Genomic DNA, 25,135 nt, shown 5'->3' on the forward strand with positions numbered 1-25,135 from the left:
CAGGGGTCACACAAGCCAAACTGTGCAGTGAAACTGTTTAAGGCAGTGGCCATTTTTAATGGTTGGGCAGGTCTGGTCGACGAGCGATCCAGTTCAGGATTTAGAGTACAGTTTATATCTCCCCCAATTATAAGTGAGTGGCTGTCTACATTTGGTAGGGTGGAGAACAAGGAATAAATAAAAGCTTCATCATCCCAGTTGGGAGCGTAGATACTTGCCAGAGTCACAGGTTTGTTAAAAAGTTGCCCTGAGGCAATGATATATCTACCATTTGAATCTGCAATAGTTTCACTAATTTCAAAGGGAATGTCTTTATGGATAAGTATTGCTGTGCCTCTGGCTTTAGAATCAAATCTAGAATGAAAGATTTTCCCTACCCAACTCCTATGAATCTTGTTGACATCTGCATTGCGAAGATGCGTTTCTTGTAAAAACGCTATGCCTACATTAAGCTGCGAAAGGTGAGCTAAAATTTGGTTCCGTTTACGAGGATGATTTGCCCCTTTCACGTTCCACGATATATAGGTTACTTTTCTGTTATTAAGCCTATTCATGAGTAAGAAAGGTGGAGTAGTATAAGGCAAATGTCAAGTTTTGTATTACTATCTGCTTAAATAAAAAGTGAATGTGAACGTTGTAGCTGCAATAAGCAAGAAACGTAGTTAAACAAAAAAAACACTGACAAATACGCCAGAAAAACATTGATGTAGCCCTCCCACCCCTCAATCCCCCGCACTTACCCAAACTAAGTGCAACATAGCCCAACCGTTTACAAAAGCGCGAAGGGTGCATTAATCCTCAAACTCACACGCCTTGGCGTTCCTCTTTGACTCAAAAGGATAGAGGTATTCAATTAGTAAAGAAAATAACAATATTTGTGGAATTACACTCAAAAGTAGGCCTAGATAAATTAGAAAGAAAAGAAAAGAAGAAAAAAAATATTTTAAGGAAACTGAACATGGTATTATCCGTCCCGAAAACATGGGGTTTAAAAGAAGAGTGGAGACAACAGAATAGTGCAAAAAAAAAAAAAAAGGGTATTAATTCACCTTGTATGGGTTACACAATATCCTGAGTCTCGCCCCCTGTCTGACTGGCAGATATACTCCAGGGCCAAATTTAGTACCCATATGTTATAGCAAGAGCAGCTGTAATCCAAGCATGGGTTTCTCTATTATACGTCCATCCGACAGACAATGGGAGAGAAGTCAACTTTTAAACTTGGTTAATATCCCCGAGTGCAGAGCAGCAGTTTACCAGCATGTTGGCAGAGCCAACTAGTAGAATCTTACTCCTCCACGGTCACTCCTCCAATGGCGGCATACCTTCAGGCTCGGTATCCGTTGTGGGAGCTGCTGCTGCCGCTGCTGCTGCTGTGGCATGTAGCGAGTAACAAAGGCAGACGCATCCTCCGGGGACTTGAACTCGTGTCTGGATTCATTGAAGGAGAAGCGGAGCGTAGCAGGATGGGCGAGAGAAAACTTCACACCGGCCTGGTGAAGTTGCTTCTTCACTGGGTTGAATTCAGTTCTTCTCCGCAGTAGATCGGCGCTGAGATCAGGGAAGAAACTGACCTTGTATCCTCTGTAGGTAAGCTGACCCGCTCGCTCATAAGACAGCTTCAGAACCAATTCCCTCGTCTTGTAGTGATGCAGGCGAGCTATCATGGCTCTCGGGGGGGCGTTTGGTGGCGGCGGTGGGCGCAGAGTACGATGTGCGCGATCAACCTCTGGTTTGCGGGGGAAACTGCCCTCTCCAAAAACCTCAAGAAGAACGGATTCCATGAAAATAGTAGGATTGCCTTTTTCAAGTTTTTCTGGAAGTCCCACCACCCTTATGTTCTGACGCCTAGACCTATTTTCCTGATCATCCACGCGAGCTTGTAAACGTGTTTTCTCGGCTTGCAGCGAGGCTACTGCCCCCCGGAGCTCTGATACCGTAGTATCAAGCGTAGTCAGAGATGATTCCATCTCCTCAATTTTCTGTTCGTTGTTAGACACTTTGGTCTGCAGTTGGGTAATGGAACTCTGTAACTCGGCCAAAATCTCTTTGCGCATAGATGAGACATCAGAACGGATACCGTCAATCAACTCTTTCATATAGCCTGGGGTGACCACGTCGGAGCTAGCATGATCTTGAGGGCTAACGTTACTTTGGCTAGCTGTCTCTTTCGGTTTAGCATTTCTAGACGACTTGCTGGCCATCTTTCGAGACTGGCGGTATAAAAACTCAAACACGTAATATTTAGATGCTGTAAGAGTGTATTCCTTATAAGTTACCTCACACTTAAATTATATAAATCTTTGATAATACGAGGAGCGCATGTGGAAACGTCCTCACACCGCCATGACACCGGAAGCCTCTATCTCTCTCTCTCTTAACATGGATTTTAATATATCGTTGTTATGGCTGGTCGTGGTATTACTGTCTTATCTGCTTTCTTTCTTTCTAGATGTTCGGTAAGGCTTGAAGAATGGCATGAGAAATATGTACAAGTCATAATTTTCTTCACTAAAATCAACAACAATCAACAATCAAAAATAGAAGTGGTTGTTGGGGTTTTTATTTATCAAAAATAACACAGATAACACAGACTCACCCAGGTTAATGGTGAAGAATGAATGAGTCATGCATTGAATGTAATTAACGGATGTATATTGGAGTGATAAGAAAAACTTGTAGTTGAGCCATGATGAGCCTTTTTCTTTTTTACTATTCTTAGTATAAAATGCTGGGTCATTGGCATAGAAGGTCATTCCTGTGCTGGACTTTTTTGGTTTTTGAAATTTAATGTACTTTTTAATGTAACTTTATGTAATGGTTTTAACCATTTTATTGCTTAATCAACCTATTTTATGTAACACACTTTGAGTTGCAGGGTTAGAACAGGGTTAGTTTTAAAACTACTATTATCACCATTATCATTACCACAAAAAAATATTGTACTGTACACTGTAATGCTGAAGCGTTCTGTTGCTTGTCTCTATTCACTATCATTCTCACATGTAGTTGTGATGCATCATATTAGGGCTGGGCGATAATTCAATATTATCGTTTATCAGTCTTTCAGTGGAATCATATTGTGATGATATGAAGATATTTTAATATCGTGACACACATTTCTGCTGTCTAAATTGATGATGACAAGCAAATATTACTTAAAAACTCTCATAAAATGAGGTTTGACACCACACCTAACATTACCATTTGGTTCAATGAGATGAACATTAATTTGATTATTTAACATGATTTACATTAACCGTATCGTGATATATAGTGATATCGAGAAAAATCCTTATGATTATCATGATATTGCTTTCAACCATATCGCCCAGCCCTACATCATATACACTTGGCGTTTTAACATCAGTTAACTGCCTATATCCATGTGTACATTCTGTGTGGAATTCCAAAAATGTTCATGATTTTCATGAAAAAAAAGGTTGCAATTTTTGGCAACATTTTGATACAAGGATACCAGACGCTCACCTTGTAGAAGAAGTTGGAGCGCCCCACAGCTCCAATCTTGCCAATGTGGTTCATGAAGCAAAGGTTGCCCTCGGTCGAACCGTAGATCTCGCACATGCTCACTTCGCCGAAACGATTATGAAACTCCCGCCAGACGTCCTGCCGTAGCCCGTTCCCGACGCCCATGCGGACCTTGTGAACCTTGTCCACCTCCGCCTGTTGGAAAGAGTTGTGATGTGTTAGACGCCAGCAGAAAATTAGGTGTGACATGAGTGATTGCTTGCTTATGATCATTTTTCAGTGATAGGCTGTCTAAATGCTTATCCTTTAAAAAAAATATGAATGTAAATGAATTAAGCACATACAGTAGGGTGACACACTGGACATACAGAAAAGTTTCAGTGATGCAATGTGTTTTGAACCAGCAACCACAGTGGGCAAACAGACCAGTTTCACCACTCATTGTCAAAAATAGTTTGATAGTGTGTGTGTGTGTGTGTGTATGTCACAAAGAAAGAAAGGAATACTGTGAATGCATATGGGTGTGAATGTACTGACAGAGTAAATGTGTCCCAACAAAGGCAGCCTTTTACACCATCACATTCATACAAACACGTAGGCACACACACACACACACACACACTATTGCACACACAATATTTCCTCCAGACTCCAGACTGGGGAAACACTTAAGAGGACTGAATAATATGACATTAATCATTTGTATCATTTGTAGTAAACTAAACCCAAATATGACAATATAGCCGCAAGTAGCCATTGTGTGGTGCATGGCATTTTAGACCAGTTTGAGCTGCATTGCATTCACGCCCCTTGTGTAGTTCATTTGCTGCTGGTGGCCATAATGTTTATCCGATTTTGCTGAAAAATGGTTGCAAAGTGTATCTCACTGCTCTTTGGCTGTATACCAAGTTTGGTAGCGATAGGTCAAAAATGCAAAAAAAAATATTTCTTTGTTCCACAATATTCAAATGGCGGAAAATTTTCATGCTGGATTTCGGTGGTCCCAAGGCAGATTCATAAAGCTAGGACAAGTGGATAATTTTACCAAGTTTGGTGTAAACCGGACTTAAATTCTGTGACATGCAGCCTTTTTAAATTTCAATATGTCACTACAGCGCCCCCTTTTGGCCGATTTGCATGAAGTTTGGTACGCCTGTTTGAAATACCTTTCCACATAATACTGCCAAGTTTGGTATTGATTGTCCAAATTTACTTTGATTTACAAGGTATTACATGGTTATTACATCATAGGCCATCTAATTTCACCAAAGGGATTAGGAGATACAGTTTTTTGGCCTTTGTGGCGCCCCCTATTGTTTGATTTGAAAATGCCATTGTAGACATGCTTCTTGTCCTCCCATGAATAAATTCACCAAGTTTTGTGTTGGGCCACGGCCATTGCGAAGTTCATTTGCTCATGGCAACCATATTGGTTGTCAGATCTCGCTGAAAAATGGTTACCAAGTGTATCTCAAGGCTCTTTAACTATGTACCAAGTTTGGTGTTGATAGGTGAAAAACTGAAAAAGCCTTAAGGAAAAAAGATTTTGACCTTTAATTATTGCGCCCCCTTCAGGGCGATGTTGAAAAGCATTTGATAAGATAAGATAAGATAAGATAAGATAAGATAAGATAAGATAAGATAAGATAAGATAAGATAAGATAAGATAAGATAAGATAAGATAAGATAAGATAAGATAAGATAGCACTTTATTAATCCCCTTGGGTAAATTCAGGTGCCACAGCAGCAACTGGCAGAACAGAACCAAGGAAAACAAGTACAGGAAGATAATAAAAGAGAAGAGGTAATAAGATAAAATAAAATGCACACCATTTCCAATCACTGTGCCAAATTTCAAGTTTGTACCATGTAGCATCTCATGGTAAATTGTGACACGGATGAAGGAAAAACAATAGTGGTTCAGCACTATGTGCTGAACGTGCTTGAACCACTAATTAAATACATAAAAATGGGAACATCCACAGAAAATGTCTGTGTCAGTGTGCCAAGTGCATGTGTGTGTGTCCTCAGTTTGTATAACTTCATGTTTCTGATCAATTGTGCAATGAACTGATGCCAATGTGTTATGAGTGCGCACACGTCTCCAGTGAGTCATACTGTGTATGAACATTGTACATTATGCAATCTATATGCCCATAGATAGCGCACATAATTAGGGCTCAAGCCTGTGCGCACATACTGGACTTCTGAATAAGTGCTTGTGTGCTATGTGCACATCTTTAATGAGTCAACCTTTGCCCATCAGTGGCGAGTGCTGTGCCACGGTCAGCCTTTCACCCGCATGCATTAGGGCGAGAGTAACGGAGGGAGAGTGGACAAAGAGTACTTTGAGTCCAGCCTCAGCAAGGGGATTGCTCTGCCCTCATACTGTGTATTTGTGTGTGCGTGTGTGTGTGTATTTGTGCCTACGTCCACCATGGCAAGACGCAAACACCAAAACAAAGGCCCTGCTTGTCTCTCAGCCATGAAAATGCAACACAGTTGTGCACAATGTTTTTTGGATGATTTGGACGTAGCTGTGACCGCAAAGGACTCTTTCCTCAGAGAAAAAAAGTCTGGTAGCTGGAACAATTTGTATGGGCTACAACACTTTTTTCCTTTGCTCGTTAAAGGAAAAATCCACCCTGAAACTCTTTAACACTGTTAAAAAAATCAGCTATTGGTAATATTTTTTGCATTTCTGGGTCCGTTTTGTTGTGGTATATTTTTCCTAATCCCATGGATAACTAGCTAAACATAGACGACGTGATGTCATGCTGAGATATAGCCTACCAAGGTTGAAGCCGTCAGAAGTCTGCGGCCATATTAGTATGCCCAATCAATAAGCTAATATTACAAGATGTGCAGCGTACGATTGCAAAACCACATGTGGCAAAACAATCCACAGGTGATAGCAATGTTAGGAAAAAGCTATATGAGATTGTAGGCTACATTAGTCTAAGTGGTGCTGTCAAACAGTAACGGTATCTTGCAGAATGTCTGATTCATTTATAAACCTAATTAAGCTAGCTTAATTTAGCTTGCTTGCTAACAGCTATTGGGCTGTTGCATTAAGATACTTTAGAATAGACTAGTTGTCAAAAACAGTGGTTATCATCTATCTCATTATCTGATAAAGGTTACAGATTGTCTGAATCTTAAAACAATCTTGCTATCTCATAGCATTAAGTTGGCAGCTAGTCTAGCTAGCTAGGCTAACAACCAATGAGCTTGTTTGTTTCATTTTTCCCTCCAGTAAGGCTCATACCTGACAGCCTGTCTGAATCATGATTAGGAAGTAATTTAAAGGGGAAAAGGTCAAGTTTAGTTGATAGAGCTAAAGATGAAAGATTTAATGATTTAGCGCCTCTATTATTAGTTATAAATTGTTACAATTTTACTACTACACAGAGGCTATGAGTAGATTATATCTTTCTCATTCTCTCATTTTTAAAGGCTTCTTTTTACCTTTTTGTTAAAAGTAAAAAGCCAGTTATACTTTTTAACTCTCATTCAAAGATATTTTAACCCAGGTGAACTCTTTTTAGCACTCAAGGAAATGAAATACACTCAAGTCTTCTGTTACAGTTCATTCCAGATCAGTTGGCCATTCTCGTTCTAAAGAAAAGATGGGCTTACGGGGGGGCTTTGCATATTATTACGTAATCGTCAATCCAGCTTTTATGATAGATCTGTGGTTCACGTCCTTTCTCTGGTGGCTGTCAAAAGGCATTCTGGGAAACGTAGTAAATCACTAACTGAAGTAAGTAGATGAGGCAGGTTGAGGGAAAGTGGGTTCACCAAAAAAGTAAATCACAACACTTCATCACAAAACAACTCCTAGAATCTCCTAGAGTACCTGGGGGTATTTTTCTAAGTCCTATTTGATGACAGTGTATTTTTGTATGTGACACATTGAGAAATAGTGATGAGACTTTCTTGGAGACAAACCAAAATTTTATATGATAACCAATTTATATCAAAATGTACAAGAAGTATGCATACTTTTTGTGCTGCAAATACCCTGACTTAAGACGTGCATTATCAGTATGCCCATGTACGGATATGCTTGATGTTATCTTTCCAGAAAATAGGCTCTGAATAAACCACTGCCAAATGCCATGATAAAACATGAAGATTACCTTAGGCTGGTTGCAGAGGTATCTGCAGAGTTCACCGATATACTGGAAGACGGTCACATCATATTTTCTACAGTCATTCCAGAACTGGGAGGCTGAGAACTTCTTCTTCAGGATGCAGGTCGCGCCTAGCATGGTACAGACAAAATCACATTCACACTTAAATATCCAAACATCAATAAATGAAGTGATGCAATGTATCCAATGTATCAAGCTTTTTAATACATTCTTTTACACAAATATTAAAAGGAGAAATCCCCCCTCAGATCCTCTGACATGGTTCTATCAATATGTTCAATATATCCCAGGAGTTATTTCATGATAAAGTGTTGTAATTGACTTTTTTTGGTGAACCCACTTTCCCTCAACCTGCCTCGTCCACTTCTACTTAAGTTTGTGATTTACTACATTTCCCAGAATGCCTTTCCACAACCTCCAGAGAAGGGCCGTGAACTTGTTGCCTTCAATCAATGGTGGATGCTTGGACAAATAAATAGCTACCATGCCCTATTACTCCAAAGACAACATGTCCTAACCCGCAGGCCAACATGTGCTGAAAAATATCTATATCGAGTTACAATGAAGAATAATGACAATATCTGGGACACATCTCATTTACTAAGTTCTCTGAATGGATGCACTAACTAACAGAGGAGGAATTAGGACAAAAGGCCATCTGAGTCCCTCATCTAGCCTTTGGTATGCCTGACCCAGAACACACAGTGCCTCGCTAAAGTCCTTTGTAGATCGACTGAGGTACAAACTATCAAGTGTTGCGTTCTCTTTGGCACACTACGCAAATGCAGTGCAAATAAAAACACGCAGATAAGTACTGTCTGTGTTATCAATTAAAAGAGCTGAAATCGTCGGTCCAATGACCTCCCCAAGGTTTGTTGATACAGCATGTCCAGTATGTTGGTCACTGACGCTACAGGACTTTGGCAACAGTTGGAACAATTGTGAGAACCCAAACATAAGATACACGTGTAGGACAGCTGATTGAAAATTGTTGCTTTTCCAAAGACATGTTCTGCAGGTACACTCTGTAACACGACTTGTACGTTTCTGTTACAGCTGGAAAGACACACCGGGTTCTAGGGCTGGGCGATATGGACAAAAAAATCATATCTCAGTATTTTTAGGCTGAATACACAATATATATCTCGGTATTTTCTACGAAGTGGGCTAAATGTTCAGTTGTAAGTAGGGCTGGGCAATATGGACAAAATCAAATATCACAATATTGTTGACCAAATACCTCGATATTGCGACAATATTGTAGGGATGACTATTGGTGCTTTCACAAAATATTTACACAATGAGATTTTTGATAAATAATCATCAGTAATGTGGATATAATGACTAAGTGGGTAGAGGCAAATAATAGAACAGCTAGAACAGTCTGGTAAGTTCAGAAAATGACATCACTTTACTGTAATGCAGCCTTTAAAACCAGGAAAAGACACTTATGCCATATCACCATATTACGATACTAAGACGATATCTAGTCTCATATCACGATATCGATATAATATTGATATATTGCCCAGCCCTACCAGGTTCAACTCAACTCCAACTCCAACTCCACTTTATTTATATAGCACCTTTCATTCATGACATAGCAAAATTACAACAATAAAACAATAAAATGTAAAAAAAAAAAAAAATCAATAAATAAGAGTCAATAAAATAAAATAAAAATACAATAAAATAAACCGGGGATAAAAATAAAGTAAAACCAATGAAACTAAGGCTATAACATTACTCCAAATTAAAAGCCAGATTAAAAAGATAGGTCTTTAATTTACTTTTAAAAATACAGAGAGAGCTTGCCATTGTAATATCCAGAGGCAGTGAGTTCCACAGTTTAGGGGCATAAAAACAGAAGGCACTCTCACCGGTACTTTTATGGGACACATAAGGAACATTTAAAAGAAAAGTGGTGGAGGACCTTAGTGATCTGGCTGGAACATAAAATGAAAGAACATCTCTGATGTAGGGAGGAGCAAGGTCATTTAAAGCTTTATAAACAAGTAAAAGAACTTTAAAATCAATTCTAAAAGATACAGGTAGCCAGTGCAGTGTCTTAAGCAGTGGGGTCATGTGATCCATTGTCTTTGTTTTGGTTAAGACCAAGGTTATTATCGTTAATGAAAACTAACAAAATATCGAAAACTAGGCGTGAAAAAACATTTTCGTTAACTGAAATAAAAATAAAAACGAGGCTTTACAAAAAAACGATAACTAACTGAAACTGTATTGTGTGTTTACAAAACAAACTAAAATAAACTAAAATTATAGAGAAAATGTCTAGTTTTCGTCTTTGTCAATTTATTTCATACATAAACCTAGTATTTTGGGTGGATATGAAATCTATCTTCCAATTTTTTTTTTTTTCAATTTTTTTTTACCTTTTTGAATCTCGCCCCTGACAAATACCCTATATTACAAAAAAAGACTAAAACTATCACTGAAACTAATAAAAACTAAACTAAAACTAAGCATTTTCAAAAAATAAAAACTAAACTAGCAAACCCGCTTTAAAAACGAATTAAAATTAAACTGAAATTGAAAACAAATAGTCAAAACAAAATAAAAATAAAAACTAATGAAAAATGCCAAACTATAATAACCTTGGTTAAGACTCTGGCCGCAGCATTCTGAACCAGCTGTAGTTATCTTATAGACTTTTTAGGTAATCCAGTAAAAAGGGAATTACAATAGTCTAAATGGCTAGTAATAAAAGCGTGAGTGAGGTTCAGTTGGACACTTCCAACCACTTACATAAAGTAGGGAGGGAGAGTGATGGGCAACAACATAATAATAATAATAATAATAGCCTCCAGTGTCATGTGCTTGCTCTTCCTGCTCTGAAGCCAGTAATTAAGCTGCTAACTGAAGTGAAACAAAGGGTCCACAAAGGGCTTGTTCTGTTTTCCAGCTACACTTGGGCCATTGAACGCTGTCTACAGTCCTGTTTGCTGACCCTTCCATTGATTCTATACCTACCAAAGCATAGGAATGGTATACGCATGTGCCTTTAGACCAAGACTGTGCTTTTAAATATGGACAAGCATATACTGGAAAGCACAGAGCATGAGAAAACTCTCTTGATGTAGAGATATTATTACTTACTAGCATCGGCATTCATGATGAGTGTGAGAACGAAATCAGTAACTGCACACCTTTGAATATAATGTATGTGATAAATACTTATAGAAGCAGTCATTCTGTTCTACTTGGGTTTCAGAGTTAGACATAGAAACACTTCCTGCAAAGGCAACAGAAGTAGATTAATGAAATATCCAATTGTAAATTGAAAAACGGCAAATTGATTTATCATACCAATGTTCAAATTTGAACAGCTCACATATATCTGGCACTGCTTGTTGTCTCAGTGTGTGGGGCCTCAAACTGTCTGAGTGCTGTCAGGGCACTGGTTGAGATACAGCTTTAATAAATAATTTCAGGAGCTGGTTATTGTTTTTATTGCTAAATTCATATCTTACTGACAGCCAAAGAGGATAGAAATAAATTTGACTTTGTTTCCTCCTACTTGTGACATGATGAGACTTTGGATGTGAGACGTGAGTTGAGCCTTTAACTTTTGGACTTGGGACTTGTTTGAGATTTGAATCCCATGACTTTTTGTTCACAGGAATTATACTAATGTCTTAAAATGAATGTGGTAATCATTTATTGATTTTAAAACGCTAAACATAGCACCTTTAAGCTAGGAGATAAAGGAGGTCCTTACAACATATACTACCAAAAAAATATTCACATAGTAATATTTTGAGGCCTACCCAACTCTATTGTTCCTCCGATACCAATCATGGAGCCCGCACTGTGGTAGAGTGGCAGAGGTATGTACACCACATCATCTTCTGTCCCACCAAAGGCCCAGAACCCTGCTGCTGCCTTCAAAGTCTGGAGGTGGGTAATCACTGCAGCCTTAGGGAGACCTGGAAAATTGTAAAAGAGATTGTAGAAATTGTAAAAAAAAAAATACGAAAAAAAAAATATCACACAGTCACCTGTTTAATAAGAACTCTTTTTGATGCACAACACACAACTTTCACTATTTATCCTTTAACACTACTGTACACATTAGGGCTGAACAATTAATCAAAATTTTATCGAAATCGCAATATGGCCTACTGCAATTTTCACATCGCAGGAGGCGCAATATTTGTTAAAGGTGAAATGTGTCAAAATAGCATTTTAAAGTAAATATTGTGGTGCTGCAGAGATGTCCTGGCCTACACATCATATTCTACAGACTCAAGAAAACATCTTTGTTTGGTACAGATCCCCGCAAAAATCACACCATAATCATTTGAATACGTTTTTCAATGAAAATGAGAAGAATGATGTAAAAATTATCATTCCCTCTAATATCGTGAATCATATCGCAATTGCAATATCAGTCAAAATAATCGCAATTAGATATTTTTTCAAAATCGTTCAGCCCTAGTACAAATTATTAAAGCCTTCCTGACCAAGCATATCCCAACTTGAGATAAGATGAGATCTCAGTGAAGAATACAATTATTGCCATTTTCACCTAGTCATAGCAGTCGATTACATACCCAACCATACCATCTTGGCAAAAACAACAGATGTTAAATGTTAATAGCGATGTGCCACATTCTTGCTGTATCCTACAATCTTTCTGGATGATTTTGTGTTCTTCAAAAAACTAAATATGATTATCAGTTTAAATAAAGAAATGATATCTCATGCGCAGCACAGAATAACAAAACAGGTCACTGCTTTTGTAGTTGGACTACTGTCTCTCAGACAGTTACTGTAGGCTTATTAAGAGAGATATAGATGGTGACCAGTTGGGAAATGGCTCTTTCTCTTTCTCCTACCGTCTTCTCATATTCTACTTTTTATAACCACAGTTTTTTGGGGGTTTTTTAACTTCCATTTGAATTTTTTTTTTCCCACTTTTTCTAAGGAGCTGAATGACGTCTCTCCAGACTGACAGGAAGCTGTCTGTACAAAGCTCTTCAAACAAGGCTAACACCAGTAGCATCAGCTGAGAGTGGCGAGCTAGCATAATCAATTCACCCTTGGAGAAGAGAACAAGGAGAAGCTTTATTCAGAAAGATTTTAACACTTGAGCTGCCTATGTCCTGCCATAATCATGATATATTAAACATAACCAGTTGTGCTAACTGAACTAATTAATGCATTCATTAGTAAATGTTTCATTGTTAACATACTTGTCTTCACATAACATGCATTAATATGAATCCTGTCTGGACAGGGAACTTGTCACGTAAATATGAAGTTTCTGTCATGGATTGTCCTTGACTTATTTTGTTCTCAAGAATGTGTCTATACACAGATAGGCAGACAGATGTCACCATGACAAAATAATGTCCCACATACCATGTACCATGGTGGAAGGGCATAGAAAATGGAGACATTTGTCACAACAGACATCGTAACTTAAAACAAACTGTTTTTGGTTAGCTCCCTAAAGCCATCAAAAATACTGGCAAGCTGGTTTCTATTGAGACTACACCCCGTCTTCATCCTCTTAGACCTATCTGCTGTTTTCTTCAGTCTTCTCGTAAGTCCTCATCCTCTTAGACCTATCAGTTACCTTTGACACTGAACCACCAGATGCTCCCAACTACCCTTGCTGACCTGGGAATCCCTGGATTTGCCTCCTTGGGGTTTACCTCCTACGTGACTGACCACTCCTATTGTTTTTGCTGAATACCCTCTACACTGGGGTTCCCCAGGGCTCAGTACTGGGCCACCTGTTTTTGTGGATTTGGGGCTACCTGGGACTGATTTTTTGTCATTTATTGTACAGTTCAAAGTAGAGAGAGGTGGTCTCATGTCTCACTAAAAGAAGCTAGCAAATGAGACAACTACACTTAATAGGCCTCTAGCCAAAAGGTAATAACCAATGTCTGAGCCTTTTCCTATACTTACTGTTACTTATTTTACTAAGCCATAAATATAGCCACTCTAAATAATAGTTTCAAATTGTGTTCTAGATCAGTGGTTCTCAACGTGGGGTCTGGGGACCACCAGGGGTCCCTGAGGGGCTTCCAGGGGGTCCCCAGCAAATTGATGAATTGATGAATTGTTAACCTTCACCATTATTTAATTAACAAGAAGTGAACACAATTAGAGAATGTAGAAGAATGACTATATGATCATAGCTTCACTGTCATCTCTCTACCTACAATACAGACAGTCATGGGATTCTGGACAAAATCATATCTAACAATAAAAATATTCTCAGATTTGGGTCCGAGAGATAAAATCTCATCAAATGGGGGTCCATGGCTCTAATGTGGACTAAATTAAGTCCTTGATATGAAAAAGGTTGAGAATCACTGTTCTAGATGGTACTATGTACTAGGTAGTACCATGGATTGCAACTAGGGAGGAAAATCACCCTTTTATGCTTGTTTACATTGCGTTGCTAGGTAGACCCTATTGAAAAGTTCGTAAATAAGAAATCAAGAGAAGTTCATAAGGCACTAATCTTAACAAAATATCGGGGAATTGCACTTAAGAGCCTTCTTAAGAACTAAACTTTTCTAAAGTAATTTCTTAAGATCTATCTGAATCTGGCCCCTGGACATCTTTCACCATTATCCAGCCATCTCACCTCCTCTCTTCTGTTTTCTGTCTCTGAGACAGAGCCAGCACCAGGAAGTACCTTAGATTCAGTAACTACTTCTACCCCTTCCTTGTACATTTTAATAAAAAATGATCTTTGTTTCAAACTCTGGGTCAATGTATAAAACAATGTATAAAACCTCTCAAAATGTTGCTTAAATTTGGTCTCAAACTTAGACTTAAGAGTAAAAACAAATCTCACCTAAAACTAGTTGGTAAAGTTGGTAAACAGTGAAGAGTAAGCATGATTCTGACCTACGGATGAGGGATTTAGGACACCTGTGAAAGCCTTAAATGACTGACTACATTGGCGTTTCAGTGAACTGACCCCTGCTGCTTGTGAGTGCTAAAAAACAATGTTAAGCAAAGTGTGATTTAGGATGATAAGATGGCTGGATTTGTCTATTATATTTTTGTATGAAAGCCTATAATTCACAAAAAACACAAATTTAGCTAAATCTAAACAAAGAATAACATCACCAAAATACAGCTACTACTTTACAGCTACTACAACAATACACATTTGTCACTTCTGGTGCTATACACATCACATTGCATATTCCATTTGGGGTTGGATGCTCTAAGAATAGGCTACATGAACAGGCATGCATTTGTAGTATGGGTGGTCCCATACTAAAAATGGGACCCCTAACTCTTAAAATGGCATTCCCCATTGAGCTTTAGAGGGCAACAGACTCACCAGTTGTTCCAGAAGTGAAGATGTAAAGGGTGGGAGTCTTGAGGGAGGTGGCGGCGCGTAACGCTGCTGGTACAGGCCGGTTGGAGGCAGCATCAATCTTATCCAACAGGGTGTGGATGTCTGTCCGGTCACTCTGGCTCTTCAGGGCCCATACCTGAATATTGTCTTCCTGCAGGTTGGTCGAGATGTCGTCTAGACATTCCACCAGATCTGGGAGATGAAAAAGAAATCCAAACCACATTTTATGAAATGGACACGTTGATAATTTACATTTTACTTGCTTTTCTTCACCAAAAAGTTTCTACATGTTCTTCAGTTTCTAGAAATAGCTTGCACAAGCTAAGTATTCAAAATACCAAGGCATTCCTTATTCACTGAAGAGGTTAACAAGCGCTGACACATTTCCCATTTGCAAATAACGGTGTGTGCGAGATTCATATTCGACATAGATAGTGATTGTCCCCCACCAAAGGGGGTCCGTTAGTTCGTTCGTTCGTTAGTCACACTGTAACGTTGACTTTGTGCCACTAGGGGGCGGCATTGACAATGGTAAAGCAGGTCATACAGTTAAAGTTATCATACAATGTGGGGGACAATGAATGAGGACTCAGTGGTAAAGCAGGTCATACAGTTAAAGTTATCATACAATGTGGGGGACATTGAATGGGGACTCAGTGGTAAAGCAGGTCATACAGTTAAAGTTATCATACAATGTGGGGGACAATGAATGAGGACTCAGTGGTAAAGCAGGTCATACAGTTAAAGTTATCATACAATGTGGGGGACATTGAATGGGGACTCAGTGGTAAAGCAGGTCATACAGTCAAAGTTATCACACAATGTGGGGGACAATGAATGGGGACTCAGTGGTAAAGCAATACAGTTAAAGTCATCATAGTCTACACACGCTACACACTTGGAGACATCAGTCTGGGTTGATGTGTTGAAGTGAGAGTCAATGGAGAATTTTTGGGCAAACCTCTAAACACAAGACACTGTAGTTATTGTCCAGTTGTTGGACTGTTGTACTGTTATTGCATCATCACTGCACTACCACTGTGCCTCAGTGTTGACTACTTATATCATATTACCACTTACCTACTGTGCAATACCATATATCACTTATCATTTAGCATTTATATTATTCATAACACTCACGCTCCTGGTGTTGCATGTTATATTGTATATTGTATTATAAATTGTATTGTAGTGTACATTGTGTAATGTAGGGATTGTATTTATTGCGTATTGTAGTTCTTATATTTTGTACTGTATTGAGTAAAAACAGGACAATTACAGTTACTACATTTCAAGATATAACTTGTAAGCCTAATTCTGAAGAGAGTAGGCAACAGAAATATATGGTCAATCTGTCCTTTCATTGTCCCATACCAAAATGCTTATACAATTTCACTCATATTTCAAGTTCACTCAGCAATCACTGACTGACCCAAGGGTGGAACTACATCACTGGTGGAGGACAACATGTTTACTATTTTCTTGTTTTGAACTAGAGCTTTGTCATCTTTTCTCAGTAGACTGGAGTAGATCTCCACTGAATGCATTAAAGTGTCATTTTGAAGACAAAGGTTTTACATGCGTTTCCTATTTCCTCCTAGCCGTAAATTACCATTTACTTCCTCGAGGATTGTGCAACTAGTATTGGCATGTCATGGTGACCTCATGGTGCTGTTGACTGTGGACATTTCAAGAATGGGATTGTAATCAGTGTGTGCAAATAAGTTTCTCAATGGCCGAAACTACACCATGCAACTATAAACCAGGCAGAAACATCTTGATTCAAAGATTGCATTGGATGGTCAATGCAATGATGCATCATAAAATAACAAAATATGGTATCGCAGTAATGCTAGAATTTTGCTAATGCTGATCGCCTCACCTCTACTCACAGTTCAACAGAGCTCATATTGAAAAGACAGCTGTAAATGCAGGCTGCAAAGTGACATTGTGACTTCTTGGACAATATCCTGAACCAGCTAAGCACTGATAGTTCATCTCTCCTGGATAATATAGCCATTACCCAAGCAGACTGCAATGTATACTGCACTGACTCCAACTCCATGGAAACTCACCTGTATACCAAACAAACAAAATCCCCATGGAGTCACTACCAGCGTCCTCAAGGAATTGAGGTGCATAGGCATAATGAGGATAAATAGCATGGAAAAGTGATAAAACAGCCATGCTTTTGGCTAAATGGTTGCACAACATGGCTAAATTGACAGATAATCTTCTGTACTTTCTCTACCTCGTCAATCTTCTTAACTGTCCTGGTGCTATTTGTAAATACGCCTTTCCTTATATGTATGAAACAGTGTTATAAATCAGTGATTCTCAACCTTTTTCATATCAAGGACCCCTAATTTAGTCCACATTAGGGGCCACGGACCCCCATTTGATGAGATTTTGTCCAGAATCCCATGACTATCTGTACTGTAGGTAGAGAGATAACAGTGAATTTAAAATCTACATTTCTCTAATTGTGTTCACTTCTTGTAAATGAAATAACGGTGAAGTTCAACAATTCATCAATTTACTGGGGACCCCCCGGAACCCCCTCAAGGACCCCTGGCGGTCCCTGGACCCCACGTTGAAAACCACTGATAAATGATACTGTGAGTCGCAAGTTATTCCGCATTTTATCAAAACTATACTCCAATATTGATAATAATGATTGATAATGATGGTTTTACAAATTGATCAGTCATATCTACAGCATTTGTGATATTAGGATAATTGAATTGTTTTTGACTTTTTCTATTTAGTAAATACTAACAGATTTATTTATTTATTTACTTATTTATTTATTTACTTATTTAGCCTGTTTATTTCAGATCTTCACGACCCTCAAGGACTCCACTTCTGTCCAACAACTGCTACAAATCTTCATTAACAAATGCAAAATTATAACTATTAATATCCATCTCCTGCTCCATGGCCATGGGGTTGTAGTGAGGGCAACGTCTCTGAGGCGCATCACGCTTGTTTGGTTGATCAATCTGTGAGAACCCGCCAACGGTTGGGTCTGTCGTCCTGTCACATGGGGCCGACACAGTGAAACCTATTAGCTGTAAAAACATGTTTATCCTGTGAGACATGGGCGTCGATGAATAGGCTGTGTCAAAGTATGGCAAGTGCCCAAGTGAGTCCAGATCTAACATCTGTTTTTTTTTTTTTTTTTTTTTTTTTTTTAAATCCTTATAATAACGAGCAAAGACCAAGCAAAAAAGAAAAAAAGAAAAGTATTCATCAGGGAGAATTCAGGGCAGGATGTTTCCTGTAAGCTGATAGTTTGGTAACATAAACCGTCTAATGATTTATCACATCGACCAAATGATAATATCTTGCCATTAGGCTACTCTGACATTTAGTGGACATAAGCAGTTTTGGATGTTTTGGTGATAGGCCACATGATATTAGATGCAGGGATTGCGCAACCCCGTGAAATCTGTGGAATCGGTTGAGGATTTGACATGGGAGGAGGTCAAATGGTAGACGAACAACTTTTCTGAACCATGATAATAATCAAATAATCCCCCCAAAAAGTGCATTAAACACATTGACAACATGCCAAAGATGTTTTTTTTTTTTTTTTTTACCTGCGCCGACAATAAGAGTTTTTGCCCCGCAGCAGTTGAAGCAGTGCAGCAAAGACCTGGACTTGATGTTCGTGTTGAGAAAAGCCACGGAGCAGCCGAGCTTGATCAACCCGAACCAAACGCAAACGAAGTCGGGCTCGTTGCTCATCAGCAGCGCCACGGAGTCTCCTTTCCTCAAGTTGCCTCGCTCCAGGAAAACGTTGGCGATGCGGTTGCTGCGCCGGTCGACGTCCCGGTACGTGTAGGTCGTCCCGTCGTAAATGAGAAAGGGCTTGTCGGGGATGCGCCGCGCCTGCTGGACGAACCTGTCGATCAGCGTGAACACCCGGGACGTCCACTTGAACACCTCCAGCTTCACGCCGTACCTGAGGATTTTCATCAGAAAGAAGACGTCCCTCCAGAAGTACGGGAAACACAGTCTCTGCAGAACGTGCGCGGAGAAAACACCCGCGGCCAGAGCGGAGAGCCACCCGAGGGAGAGAGACATGACGTGCCGCTCCCGAGGACAGCTAGGAGGAGACGCTCTGGGGAGGAGGACAAGGCGGAGGAGACATGCGAGATGCCTCCGACTATACGGACGGCGGCATCTTTTCAGGTGATAAATACTCACGTACGTGCGCGCTGTGTGATGTCAAGCCAATAACAGCCCAGATGAGTCAAGCTAGATATAATGAGACCGGATGACAAGAGATGCTGCCTTCAAAATAAAAGCGTAAACTCTGTCGTTTAGAAGCTGGGTTGTAGAATAACAAGATGCTCAATCACCAACTAAATTATGGCTAAGATTTAATAAGAAGTGAAACTACAACTGAATAGATAAAGAGACTGTGTTAGGGTGCATATGTAGCCTATAGCCTATATATCTATATATGTTGTTTTTTTTTTGGGGGGGCGGGGTTTATAAAGAAAGGATAGGCCTACCTTCTGAATGAGTAATTATAAGGCATGTTAAATATAAATATAAAAATAAATAAATAAATAAATAAATAAATAAATAAATAAATAAATACATACATACATACATACATACATACATACATACATACATACATAAATAAATAATAAAAATAAATGAATAAATAAATAAATACAAATGAATAAATATACTGTTAAATATATGCTGTGAAATTAACATTTTGGACAAAAAGAAACAACAATGGTATTTTCATTCACTGCAGATCCCTCCTTAATTATAATTTAATACAATTCACTTAGGTGCTTTGTATTGCTCCGCAAAAGTTACATGACATGAACACATGATTTTGAAGGGCAAACTCGCTACACTTCCTGTAAGATTGTGGCTGACTTGACGCAGAATTACAGTCTGGCTCGGGACATGGAATCATGTGACTCTTGTTGTAGAGACCAGTGGGAGGGTCTCTGTGAAAGCGCCTTTCTTCACTCCTTTAAAAAGTTAAGCCTGTGACAGTATTATGGCAGATAGCAGGGGGGGATGGAGTAGATATCACACTCCAATAGTAGGCTAGTACTGTTGCTTTGCTGAGGTTTTACTAAAATTACATACAGAAAAATCTACTCAAGTAAAAGTTAAAAAAAAAAGTATCTAATTTAAAATGTACTGTCAGGTAAAAGTTACTCAAAAGATACTAAGTAATTTTTTTAAAGTACATTGGTAGTTAGCCTACATGTGATTTTCTCTTCTAATGTAAAAAAGGATGAGAGGAGAGAAGAGAGAGTTATATTGGTTATTTTAGCTATAAAAAAATAAAGTGCTTAAACAAAGTAAAGCCTGAATCAACACAATTCAAGGATGTTAGTCATGTTTTCTGTACAGATTATCCCTCTGTTTTTTCCAACATAGTGAAAGAGTGTTTAAATCTAACCAGTTGCAGTTGATAGTATAGTATAGTATAGTATAGTGAAGTACAGTATAGTACAGTGTAGTATAGTATAGTATAGTATAGTGAAGTAGTACAGTATAATATAGTATAGTATAGTGAAGTACAGTATAGTACAGTGTAGTATAGTATAGTGAAGTAGTGTAGTCCAGTGTAGTATGGTATAGTATAGTGAAGTACAGTATAGTACAGTGTAGTGTAGTATAGTATAGTGAAGTACAGTATAGTACAGTATAGTACAGTGTAGTATAGTATAGTATAGTGAAGTACAGTATACTACAGTGTAGTATAGTATAGTATAGTGAAGTACAGTATAGTACAGTGTAGTATAGTATAGTATAGTGAAGTACAGTATAGTACAGTGTAGTATAGTATAGTATAGTGAAGTACAGTATAGTACAGTATAGTACAGTGTAGTATAGTATAGTGAAGTACAGTATAGTACAGTGTAGTATAGTATAGTGAAGTACAGTATAGTAGAGTGTAGTATAGTATAGTATAGTGAAGTACAGTATAGTACAGTGTAGTATAGTATAGTGAAGTACAGTATAGTACAGTGTAGTATAGTATAGTGAAGTACAGTATAGTACAGTGTAGTATAGTATAGTATAGTGAAGTACAGTATAGTACAGTGTAGTATAGTATAGTGAAGTACAGTATAGTACAGTGTAGTATAGTATAGTATAGTATAGTGTAGTGTTGTGTAGTATAGTATTGTACAGTATTGTATAGTACACTAAAGTATAGTATAGTATAGTATAGTATAGTATAGTATAATATAGTGTTTGTTGTATTTTAAAATGAAAATAAAATGAAATGAAATACTTCAGTACTTAAAAAAAACTTCAATGAATGTAAAATTATTCACTTTAAAGGATTCTTTAAAAAAAAAGAAAAAAGGACATGCTCAACTTAAGCAACTTAATTCTAGTAACATGGGTATTTGTAATTGACTACTGCCACCGTTGGCTGATAAATAGGTCAACAACATGGTCACCACCCATCGTCTTATCAGCATTAGCCACTCCTGGACATTTGTGCAGAACTGAGGGAGAGGAAGCCCACATGGCCTCATAACCATAAAGCTTATCCAAACTGTTGTTAACAGTGCTGAAAGCCATAGTGTAGAGAAGTGGGTGTTAACTGTGTCTGGCAAACTGTGCCACTCTGCCAGTCATTATAATGGAGAGCAAAGATCAAGCAGACATCACCAGAAATCTAATTGGAAGCCAGATCTAAAAAAAAAAAAAAAGTCACATCAAGGAACCATTCAGTACCAATGTTCCCTCTAAGCTGATAGTTTGGTTACCTACGTCTAATAATTTATCACATTGACCAAATAATAAGATCTTGTCAGTCATCAGTCATTTGCTCTACTTTTCCCCCAGAAATTGAGCCTATTTATAGAAGGAGAATTGAAAGTTTTGGTGGTAAATGATATTAGATGCAGGGACTTTGCCATATTGAACTGATGTCCCTGCCTGATAACCCAACTTGAGCCTCACAACCATCCAAACAATTGAGGGGGTTGATGTTGACGATTTCCCCTACTGCAATATATACTGTTATGCAAGTCTGTTGGCCTGATTAAAGAAGGCTCCATGAATGGGCTTAGGGTTAGTTTTTTTTATGGTTTCGGATGGGGTAAGTTAAAAACAAAACAAAAAAAAAACAAAAAAAAAAACAATGTCACATGACCATGTCACATTGCACTAATTCCAGCTGTCCAGCAGACTGTAATTCAGTTTGCTGGCATGTGTCTATCTCCATTCAGTAGGCCTATACACACAGACACTGATTATTTTGCGAGATTTGAGTTCACTCACAAACCATAGCTGCTATTCTTGTGGCAAAAACCGAACGAAGCCTGAGTATTAACATACAATATATATAACAACATACAATATATACTGTATGTGTATATGGCCTGTATATTCACATTATAGTATATCTTCATGGTTTATCCACACCAACATTCAAAGCAAGCAAAATGTCGTGAGCACAAAGTCTCCACGTCCTGAGAACTCTGTCTTTACAACAGGGCTCTGTCACCAGATGCGAGCTAAACAGGTTTCAGTTACCTACCACACAAGTTTGTATTCATTACAAATGTCAGCACCTCTGGGAAATCACTGCAAGTGGCCAGATGAATCGCTATTGTACGTTTGATTCTAAAGTACCTGTAACCCTGACCTCCACTGGCTTTACTGTATCAACTTGTTGATTCACAACTTACAATCTGTGATGTTTACTCTGAAATAATATATCTATAATCTTCAAAGCACAGAGCAAGAATTGGAGGAGATTTTGACCATTGCAATGTGCATGCTATAGGCAAAGATCTTGCATCTAATGGACCCAGCAATGAAAAAAAGGATAAAATTGGACCTAGCATCTGTTGTAATTTACCTAATGTGAGTCAGTTAGCCACTGCATTACATATTACCGAACACTGTGAGGACGTGAGTCAAGGCTTTGTCCCTCTGTGGAACCAGTAAGAGCAGTCAAACAGGTGGGAGAAGTGGCTCACTGGTTAGTTCCCTTTCACTGAAAAAGGCTTTCTCTTAGTGATGTGGCGTTAAAACAAAATGAAACAAACCAACACCCAAGGCATTTCATGTTTCAGTTTTTCAGATAAAAATGTCATTTTTCAATGCCAAACTGATAGGTGAACATGAACTGAAAGTACCTACCACAGTAGTTACATAATAACCAACCTAGCAGGACACAAGAAAAAAAACACTGAGATGTTAGTTTGTCTCCTCTGCAAGCAGTACTGCACATTTTGTCTTTATCAGAATCAGAATCGGGTTTATTGCCAAGTAAGTTTTCACAATACAAGGAATTTGCCTTGGTATGAAGGTGCATACAATAAACAGAAACATGGAGAAAAATAATAGGAAAATAATAGGGGTAGGTTAAGAGGAAGTACTGCAAGTCAAAAAGTCAATAAACATAAATAATACAGAATATGGAAAAAAAAAAAAAAAAAAAAATTCCTATTCAGGGTCGCAAGCCTGGACACACTCTCAACCAGGAGAACACAGGGAGAGCAGAAAGGAGCGGGAATCAAACCAGCAACCTTCTAGCACTGATGACACAGTGATAAAGTCTAGAAAATGCAGAAACACCGTCCTCAGAAGCATCTTGTTATAAATTACATGATGACTTTTTTCACACATGCCAGTTACTTACAAAATAGAAAATAGCAAATGAAATGTGTATTTTTAATTGCAAAATTAACAACCAGTTTGCAACTTGTAGTTTCCAATGGATTGTACTCTACTGCCACCGTCTGTTTAACAGAGGAACTACATGAACATTACAATTGGATCAGAATTGCTCTTGAAAGGAAGGAGCAGCAGACAGGACACATAGGAGTAACAATTTTGATCAAAAATGTCAAATAATTTTTTTTTAAAACCATATTTAGTTAGTTAAGTTATTTCTCCTGTTCTTGTGTCCCTCTGTGATGTTAGTTATATTGTTTCTGTCATTGGCTGTTTAACTATAACTGTGTTTGTAAAGCACTGTTGTATGAAATACGCTATAGAAATAAAATTTAATTTGAAAAAAAAAAAGGAAAAAGCAATAAAGCGACATAATAAAAATGCAGCGACACAAACAGAAAGAACAGATGCGGTTAATAATAATGTAATAATGTCATTTGTTTATATGTGATAAAAAAAACCTCAACATGGCTTAAGTGTAGGAACAAACAAAAATATATCAAAATGAACAATACAACAAATGAACAAAAAAAGTCACAACTGGATTGATTAATAGAATCTAGATGGCAACAAAATAGCACGGTAGAAAAAAAAAAAAATACAAATATACAAAATACAAAAATACAAAAATACAAATAAATTGAAATGCTCTGTACTCCAAATTTTTTTTTTTTGAAACAATATAGACTTAACAATCATTATCACATTACACATCTTCTCCAACTGGCAGCTCTAACATCCTGAACCTGAATCTCATTTTCCCCTCCTACTGCAAGCAAAGTGTAGCAAACATCAGAAGAAAATACAGTCACAAGACGGAGGTCTGAGTTGTCCAGATTAAACATCACAGGAAAACTTGAAAACCTCACTTCAATAAACACCAGCAAGCCGAGATACCAAAACAAATCTTCACACTAACCAGAGAAGAAACAAATACATATACTGAGCCAGTCACATTCAAGAAATACAAACCTGCCTGTACCTGAGGGCCTGAGGACATCAGTGAAACCTCGGTGATTGTACAAACACCTACAATCTACCTACCTATGACAATCAGGCATATGGGAATGTTCTCAGTTCTCTTAAAAAGGTTTGGAGCATTGAACTCTACATGTATACCAATTTTGGTGCTTTTGGTGCCTATTTCTGGCCTGTTTCGTCTGGACAAATATTTTTTATAACGATTATTTAATTAGATAGACATTGGTGAAGAGGGACAGGAAAGATTGGGACAGAGAGGAGGATGATGACATGTGGATTCTAATCCAGGATGTCGCGCTCACAAGGTACGTGCCTAAAACCACTGAGCCACCTTCTGGGTCTGCAATTTCTAAATAACATCCTAGAAAGCAACTGTTTTTTTTTAACAAATATATTTATTGCAACAGAGATCATGACAAAAAAAACCCAAACAGATAATACAGCACACGTCACCTCACCT

General features: G+C 38.2%; 1 protein-coding gene across 1 annotated transcript in view; it reads right to left on the reverse strand.

Annotated features, from left to right (window-relative positions):
* Positions 1 to 19,092, reverse strand: part of slc27a6 (solute carrier family 27 member 6) — a 39,827-nt gene extending 20,735 nt beyond the window's left edge. Inside the window, exons 1-5 of the mRNA XM_071541189.1 lie at positions 18,606 to 19,092; positions 14,986 to 15,195; positions 11,435 to 11,593; positions 7,632 to 7,756; positions 3,490 to 3,684 (exon numbers count right to left, since the gene is read on the reverse strand). Of these exons, the coding sequence (XP_071397290.1) occupies positions 3,490 to 3,684; positions 7,632 to 7,756; positions 11,435 to 11,593; positions 14,986 to 15,195; positions 18,606 to 19,092 (1,176 nt within the window). The remainder of the gene's footprint in view (positions 1 to 3,489; positions 3,685 to 7,631; positions 7,757 to 11,434; positions 11,594 to 14,985; positions 15,196 to 18,605) is intronic.
* Positions 19,093 to 25,135: the final 6,043 nt, after the last annotated feature.

Source organism: Centroberyx affinis, unplaced genomic scaffold (assembly GCF_046629955.1).
Source record: "Centroberyx affinis isolate AG114_WGS23_722 - 3 ecotype Tasmania unplaced genomic scaffold, CSIRO-AGI_Caff_v1 ptg003816l_1, whole genome shotgun sequence".
Classification (NCBI taxonomy): domain Eukaryota; kingdom Metazoa; phylum Chordata; class Actinopteri; order Beryciformes; family Berycidae; genus Centroberyx; species Centroberyx affinis.